Source organism: Xyrauchen texanus, chromosome 9 (genome assembly GCF_025860055.1).
Source record: "Xyrauchen texanus isolate HMW12.3.18 chromosome 9, RBS_HiC_50CHRs, whole genome shotgun sequence".
Taxonomy (NCBI): domain Eukaryota; kingdom Metazoa; phylum Chordata; class Actinopteri; order Cypriniformes; family Catostomidae; genus Xyrauchen; species Xyrauchen texanus.
In genome coordinates this window covers 224,003-232,837 of record NC_068284.1, presented here as the reverse complement: position 1 = coordinate 232,837, position 8,835 = coordinate 224,003, and the positions used below count along the sequence as shown (strand labels likewise).

At 36.5% G+C, this 8,835-nt stretch overlaps 1 protein-coding gene across 1 annotated transcript; it reads left to right on the top strand.

Annotated features, from left to right (window-relative positions):
* The first annotated feature begins 4,785 nt into the window (after positions 1-4,785).
* LOC127649415 (uncharacterized) lies at positions 4,786-6,359 on the top strand. The gene is made up of 4 exons (XM_052134489.1): positions 4,786-4,935; positions 5,133-5,246; positions 5,544-5,638; positions 5,750-6,359. The coding sequence occupies exons 1-4, from the start codon at positions 4,929-4,931 to the stop codon at positions 6,218-6,220; spliced, it is 687 nt and encodes a 228-aa protein (XP_051990449.1). The 5' UTR covers positions 4,786-4,928; the 3' UTR covers positions 6,221-6,359.
* Positions 6,360-8,835: the final 2,476 nt, after the last annotated feature.

Below are 8,835 nucleotides of genomic sequence, written 5' to 3'. Positions count from 1 at the left end.
ACTCCGGGCATCCACATTCTGAATTACATAGACGACTGGCTAATACTAGCACAGTCACAAGAACTGGCATTACAGCACAGGGATATCGTCTTAGCTCAACGTTTCTCTGGGTCTGAGACTCACGCCAGCTGAACAGACTGGCATGGCAGATTCTCCTTTGTGCCCAGGGCAAGCTTTCTGCAGGAAAAATTATCAGCAGGCACATGCCCCGCCACTCTCAGGGTTTACATGGCCACTCTATCGGCTTGCCACACCATGATTGACGGGGTGCCGTTGGGGAGATATCCTCTGCTCGCTTGCTTTGTTCGTGGAGCAATGCGACTGAGACCTCCTGCTAGGACCAGGACCTCTTCATGGGACTTAGCAATAGTCCTTGAACTATGCTAAGTTAAAGAATTAAACTGTACTGCCTATTCTTAATTTTGGCAAAACGGTCAATCACTTGTCTCTGACTCAATTAAAAAAGTTAAGCAAGAACAGGTGAAGTCTGTCTTGTCCCATTGTGCACCTCAGCCAAGTGTGGAGCCATTTCAGCACACTGAATTACCACTCACAACTACAGCTATTGACTGGGATTTTCATAGAGATCTGCATAACTTGTGTCAAGGTTGGGAACATGACTTTATCCAGCAAGTTGAAAATACATTGTATATCCTTAATTGGAAGGATTTCCTTTTTGTGAGCCAGATTTTAGATCAACATTATAATGATCTGCCAGACCTCGGAGGTGCTCCTTACAAAGAAAGCTATATGATCCAGGATTAAATGCCTGAACACCTCTCAAAATTTGGCCATTAAGAGATGAAAAACTTTGAACCATCTCAGCCACCATTCTGTCAAGGCAAGGTAGAAACAGGTTTCTTTTCAGCTTCTCTGCATCACTGAGTTCACTCACTGCTCCACAACTAGAGTCCACGGTAACACTTTATAATAACTGCACGCTATTAATCATTAGTTAAGCATTAGTAAACAGTTAATTCTTCATTTATAAAGCATTATTAAACATTTATAAGCAGTTTATAAATACAGCTATAAATGCTTTATTCTTGATTTATAAGAGTATTTATAATGCATTTAATAATTGAATTTTCATACTTTATTAATGATCAATTTATTATTTATAAATGAAGTATTTCGTCATTTACAAACCAGTTATTTAGGTGTTGTCAGTGGTTCATAAGATCACTTATAAAGTGCAAGTAAATGATTAATAAACTATTTAAATGTACATTCATTCATCTTATTTTTCAGACATATAGTGATGGTTACTTTGTGTGGTAATAAATGATTTATTAACATGTATTTATGCTGTAATGCATGGTTAATTCAGGTAGTTATAAAGCATTTAGTAGTGGTCAGTTAACTATTTTTGTGAGCTAATCTAAAGTGAGGACTATTCATGCCTTATAAAGCATTTATACAGGAGATTTAAAGGCTAAGTTATCTTCTAAATGGAAAAAAAGGAAACAAACACAATAAGGAAACAAACACAAAAAAAGTGATTCAGAACATAGAAATATTTATTTCACGACGGAAAAAATAAAACTGTACAACTGTACATTTGACATAAAATGAAAAATAAATCTCTGCAATATTATAGGAAAAAAATTCCTGTACATCTCCCAAAACATAAAGTGCAGTAAAATTAAACTAGGACACTGCAGTCTCATATATAAAAAATATATATACATTTCTGTAGTGTAAAAAACAATTTACCAGTGCAAAAATACTACTTGTTGTTAAAATTAAACAACAATAACAATATATAAAAATATTTCACAGAGTAACTACCTCAGTACAAACTTTAAAACATTTGAAAACAGCAATGCAGATCGTGAACAACTTTAGTCTGATTGACTGTGAAACCTTCCCCAGATCCTAGGTCAGTTCATTTTTGAATAAGGGGCAGCAGCTTCCCAGATGCCTTAAAGGCTTTGATAGTATCTTCTATAGCTGGATCCTCTTGAATTGCAGCGGCACATTCTGTGGCAAACACACTAAGTTTAACCTGACTGCTGGGGTTTTTAAGGAGTTCTTTAAATTTGCTAGGTGCAATGATGTACAGCTCTGCGATTGGAGCATTGACCACGACTGTGTTCGGTCCACCCCAACATGCTTGAAAGCCGCTGACATTGTCCCTCCTCTACTGAAGTGTCGAAGAATTTTTTTGTATCGTGCCACCACCTGCTGTGGTGTTTGAGCTGTAATTCAGAGAACATAGAATGAGTGTTAATATTTGGTTTTATTCTTATCACACACACTTTGACACACACGCACACACACACACGCACACGCACACGCACACGCACACACACACACATACCTTTGACTCATATATTGTTTCAATCTACAGTATGATACATTCTACAAACATTCTACAACTGGTACAGAAACACAGCAGACCACCTCAGTAACATCCAGACAATCAGTTCAGTTCAATGTTAAAGTAAAACCTATGAATTCGGAGTTGTTCATTATGCAGTCGTGTGCAAATATTTATTTTTCATTTGATTTAATATTTTGCAATGAGGATCTGATTTATTATATAGCTTGAACTTATGATTGAATGCAATAAATACAACTTCACAAAGTCACATTCATATTTCTTTTACATAGATTTAACAAAACATTCTAAAAAAAAATTGAAGCTGATGTAGATGGTCTACCAGGTTATTCCTCTGAATCTCCAATGCAATTATTATGGTACACACACAGTGTGACAAGCAGTGGCAAACTAAAATCCCAGTGAGTGGAATAGCATTCTAACCTCTTTGACGTGTTTTTGTTTCCATTTTCTTTGACTTCTTCCCATACTTTTTCCCTTTCCCCTTCTTTTTCATCCTCTTCTTCTTCTTGTCCCCCTCTGATGAGGATGTAGAGGAGGAGTCAGACATGGTGTCTGAGGAAGAGTCAACTGAGATGTCACTAGAGGATTTTGAAGACAAGGGACTCGTCTGGCTGGAAACTTTGTCCCCTTTTTTAAGAGCTGTTAAAATGGATACATATACATACATAAAGCTCACATCTTGCATCACATGGTACACAGGAACACAAAGCTTAACTCACATAATAAAACTCAACTGTACTATAATTTGAATAAATGTTGTGTGTTGTAAGGCTTACCTGATGCCAGTTGTTCTTTAAGATAGTCTCTTTCCTTGGTCAGCTCTTCAATCTTCTCTTTTTGCCACTCTACTCTCAGCTTACACATCTCCAACTCATGAGATTTTCTTTTGTCTGCTAGATGTGCAGTGGGGGCCGTGGAGACACCTAATTGAAAGTAACTGTGCATTATTGAATGAACTGAGAATGTTAAATTTACTTTCTTGTTGTCTAACAAACTCTCATCCCGCCCGCCACTATACATTAGACAATGAGAGTCAATTAAAGAAGTACATTTTTAAAAAAATAATGACAACATTTATCCATGTAATACATTTTTAAGAGTAAGGTTTAAGTTGCATAGTAATGTATGTACATTCTGTCAAAAAGTATTGCATCTCAAGAACATCTTTTTTTACAATTGTTAAGTCCTTTTGGGACAGTGGTTGAAGACAAAATAATAATAATAATAATACCTGCCTTTGACGATCACAGTGTTAAACGTTTTGGACAACAAAAATATTGAATTTATGTGTAATAATATGTTGATTTTAGCCAAGTGTTACCTACACAAATATAGATTTGTTTAAGTTTCGTTTTGTTTTCGTAATGTTTTGCGGCATTTAAAACATATTTTAAATTTTTATTTCAATTCTTAAAACAAGTAAAAAGGAGGAGTGCTTTAATTGAAACGCTCTAAATTAATCGCAATATATATGGATTAATCCCTCTCCCGCTGAAGTGTAATTTATTTAGTTATAATTTGCTTTTCATATTATTGTCATTTCAATTTTATTTATTTATTATTAGGGCTGTTGTTTACTTATTTTATTTTATTATGTTGTTTACGATTTACTGCTTGTCTTAGAGTTTAACAACGATATTATGTTAATGCCTGTTCATTATTTGAAATTATATATTTTTAAAAAACAAACAAACAAACAAAACAAAACAAAAACACCGCGCTCCCGCCCCCCTGTGCGTCCCCGGTGTCAGGTCCTCTAACCATAGTAAAACCAAAGTAAAAGCAGTAGAGACTTGCTAGCCATCATCAATAGTCTGTGCCAGTAATAAGAGTAACCTACTCACCAGTAGTGCCACTGACGGACGTCTCGTCCAGTGCATCCATCTCCACGCTAGCATTCCTTTTGGACCGGGTCCGCACGCCTTTTCGACTTTTGTCGGAGTTCTCCATGTCATAAATAACACACGCTGGTGGGCATTCTCTAAAGTACAGGGGTTTCAGAACAGCGACGCACAAGGGGCGTGGCCATGACATAAAACAAATGCGCATTATAGTGCCTTCTTTCCGCGGGCTTTTCATAACAGCGACAGCAAACTGATGGAACAGCCATGGAGAATCTAAGACAAAATAGGGAAATCGGTAAATGTTTTTGTTGATGCAAATTTTGAATTAGGAGAACGCCTACACTACCACGTCACATTTTTACGCTGTACTGAAACCCCTGGAAATAAGTGACTGCCCACGCTGGTGCACTACTCTTTTGTCCCCTGTTGATGACGTATGAAAGCGCAAGTTTTCCTTAGTTTGTCCCAAATTTTTACGTATGAAAGCGAGATTTATCCCGCCCTTCAGATCATAAACTAGCTGTCACCATTAAATCGCCATTAAAGCAATTGTTTAATGTAAAAAATGAGCAGATTAACCAGGCTAAAGAAGCTTATTAATGAGCCCAGCTCTATAATGAACACCCTAAAACTGATTAAGTTGCTTCAGAAAAGGAAACTGCTAAAAACGAAAATGAAATGCAGAAAATGTAATCACGAGATGAAAATGAAGAAAAGGACACACATCGGAGATCAATATGCTTGGTAAGAAAAAAAATGAAAAAACCAAAAACAAATATATATATATATATATATATATATATATATATATATATATATATATATATATATATATATATATAATTGAGTTAATGTAAAACCATTTGCAACTAAAATGCATAATAAAGATATTGTATTAATACCCTTTCTAAAAACAGTATTTTATATATTTTTTACAATAGGATTTGTCGACAAGCAGCACATCAAGGAAGGGCAAAACAAATTTCTGTCAGGTACAAATCTATTTTCAGTGGATCAAAGGTCTCCTTCAGTAAGTGGATGCAATTTATGTACAGGTAAGCAAGTAATAACAGTTTTTGGCTATTATAAATATATATATATATATTCATCATAAACTCACTTTGTTGCTGTTCTCTTTGTAATTTCCATAAAATGTTCAATTTTTTAAATAATGCAGATAATTATATTACATTAAGACGTTCATAAACATTGGGCTACTTGTTCTATTTGCCTTTAAAGGTTTTCTCAGGGTCTCTGGTTACGGCAGATAGACATGATGGATGACAGTATTGCAGGCAGTTCAGCAACTCTTAGTAAAATGGCAAAGAAAATAAGGGATGTCTGTGTCACAGCAGTGGAAAGGATGAGAAGGCGTACAGGCCAGCAGATTGGTGGAAGAAGGGAGTTTGTTGTGATCGACGAAAGCCATTTTCGGCACAAAAGAAAAGTATGTTGTAACAATATCAACTTTAAATAAATGTTAAATATAGTTACCAAAGTTATTTTTATTATAATGTACCAGTTTATGTCTGTGTTTGTTGTGTTTTTTCTCCATTAGTATGGTAGAGGAAGAATGGCTGGTGGGTGGAAAAGAAAGAAGTGGGTCTTCGGGATGTTAGGTGTGAGGCATCATCAGCACCATAGATCTGGAAAACCTATTCTACGTCTTCTGGAGAGAAGATCTCGAAGTCATCTAGTCCCCTTGATTGCGCATCATGTGAAGCCTGGGTCATCAATTATAAGTGATGAGTGGCGTGCCTATCGCATACTCCCTGCACTAGGGTACAACCATCACACTGTCAACCACAGCAGGTGGTATGTAGATCCCCACACTGGTGCCCATACCCAGCATATTGAGAGGGCCTGGAGATCCTACAAGGAGCAGATCTGGAGGCTTAGGGGAAATCGGACTGAGAGTTTGCTTACGGACCACCTTGCAGTGATTGAATGGAATGAATGGCTGGCAAAGAAACACTATGATGGTGCATTTGGCAGACTGATTCATGACATTTCTAGAAAGTACAAGTAGTCATATTCAGTCACTGTAACCACTATTTTGTGACTCACTGTTTGAAATGAATTTTCACTCAGCCATGAAACCGAAACAAGAAAACCTACTTACTACACAAAAATATTTTGATTATTTTCTTAAATTTGTTATGTTTATTTTTGTTAGTTTTGTTGCTTATTTTGTTGATGTATATTCATTTTGTTGCTAATTTTTTATTTATATTTACTTATTTTGTTGTTGTTCGTTCTTTTTTTGCTTTTTATTCATTATATTGCAGAAGTTTATTTTTCATTTCATGTCAAGTGTACAGTTGTACAGTTTTATTTTTTGCATCATGAAATAAATATTTCTATGTTCTGAATCACTATTGTGCTTGTTTCCTTATTGTGTTTGTTTCCTTTTTTTCCATTTAGAAGATAACTTAGCCTTTAAATCTCCTTTATAAATGCTTTATAAGGCATGAATAGTCCTCACTTTAGATTAGCTCACAAAAATAGTTAACTGACCACTACTAAATGCTTTATAACTACCTGAATTAACCATGCATTACAGCATAAATACATGTTAATAAATCATTTATTACCACACAAAGTAACCATCACTATATGTCTGAAAAATAAGATGAATGAATGTACATTTAAATAGTTTATTAATCATTTACTTGCACTTTATAAGTGATCTTATGAACCACTGACAACACCTAAATAACTGGTTTGTAAATGATGAAATACTTCATTTATAAATAATAAATTTATCATTAATAAAGTATGAAAATTCAATTATTAAATGCATTATAGATACTCTTATAAATCAAGAATAAAGCATTTATAGCTGTATTTATAAACTGCTTATAAATGTTTAATAATGCTTTATAAATGAAGAATTAACTGTTTACTAATGCTTAACTAATGATTAATAGCGTGCAGTTATTATAAAGTGTTACCGAGTCGGCTACATAAAACTCGCGTTTTTCTGCTTCTGCCTTTGTCTAGTAGCAGCATATGGCTCTGGGATCTGATGTGCTGCACAAATGGTCCTGACAGTATCATACAGCATAGTAGCCTTCTCATCTGTGTGCTTCTGTTGTAGAGTGTCACACACAGCTCCTTTGTACTCAGAAGCCTTAGCAAGGTCTTCTGTTTCACTTTGCAGATATTTGTGCAGGTTCTCAGTTACAGACAAAAAAGTCTTAAACATCATCAATAGGTATACTGTGGAGAATCTGCTAAGTTTGGCATGGAGTCCAACTGCCATGGAGTTGTTTATGCTAGAGAGACACTGAATAACAGCAGGAAGATTCTCTAAGATGGCATTTACAGACAGTCTTTGAAAGCTGCACAAGTTTGGATGGCTGTAACCCCAACTGATTTTGAACATCTTTGAATTTGTGATGATTTACAAGTGAAACACTGAAAAATGAGTACATACTATGTAGCAGGTCAAAGAGATCCCTGGCCTCTGGTATGGCCTGACAGGTGTGACATAGAACTAGGTTGAGCTGATATGCATAGCAGTGCACATAAATGGCCTCTGGATGGTTTGTTTTAAATCTGGCTTGTACACGACCTACAGCCCCACACATAACTGCCGCCATCATATGATTGGTTAAGCTCATCGATGCCATGATGCACTAGCTGCTCTTCTAAAGCAGCAGTAATGCATTCTGCATCAATTTTTTTTTGTGTTGTCACTGCAAGCAAGCACTCCTTCACTCTATGTTATCTTCCGTAACATAGTGGACACATATGGCCAGCTGTTCAGTATTGCCATCTCTGGCTTCATCTGCCATAATTGAAAACATTCCTGCCTCTTTTACCTCCCTGACATTATTTGCTGTAACCTCTTCAGCACAGCACTCAATCATCTCATTGTGAGATGCAAGTAAGTGCTGTGTGAAGGGGCTGAATAGGATTGGGAAATAGGGTCAAACTGTTTTAGGAGTTTCAAACATTCCAGAAAATTGGCCACGGAAGGGAATATTTTGCTTGGCCAGGAATTGTGCCACACAGCCACAATAAGGGTGAGGTACTTCCGTCTGTCTTTTATTTTAGACTGCCATGAGCAGCACTGGCTTTAAAGCTGTGACAGGAAAACATGCTTGCTTTATGGGCAGGTGTTTTCTCGGGCTCTTGAAAGAGATTTAGAGCTTTATTCCAATTTCTTAGGCCAGTGCCAAAAAAGGTGTAATTTGTTTACCAAACATCCTACATGAAAAACAAAAAGCTGCATCTCTAGATATAGAATATTCCAACCGGGGAAAGCTCCCAAACCAGTTCGAATTAAAAGATCGCTTTTTTAACCCAAAGTTGTGCTGGGGATATGGGGACACCGACAACTTAACCTGTTTTGGGCCACAATACTTTTCCCCCTGGTCACTAATGTTTCCCTCTACATTGTGACCAGTGGTTTTTGCCCTTGGCCTTGCCCCCTTTCTAATGTTCTCTGCTGCTACTGTGTTCATATCTCCCTCAGTTTCCTCTTCATGGCTCTCCTGACTTTCGCCTGTCTCTCGCCTGTCCTTCTCTACTCTCTCGCTTCCCTGCGCCTGCGACTGTTCATCCAGCTCCATCTCTCTTCCTCTGTGGAATATTTTTATCAAGTTAAATATAAATTAATGAAGTGTAATCAAATGT

Coding starts and splice junctions, on each gene's coding strand:
- LOC127649415 (XM_052134489.1), top strand. Junction 5,247..5,543: donor TGGATGCAATTTATGTACAG/GTAAGCAAGTAA, acceptor TCTGTGTCACAG/CAGTGGAAAGGATGAGAAGG. Junction 5,639..5,749: donor ATTTTCGGCACAAAAGAAAA/GTATGTTGTAAC, acceptor TTTCTCCATTAG/TATGGTAGAGGAAGAATGGC.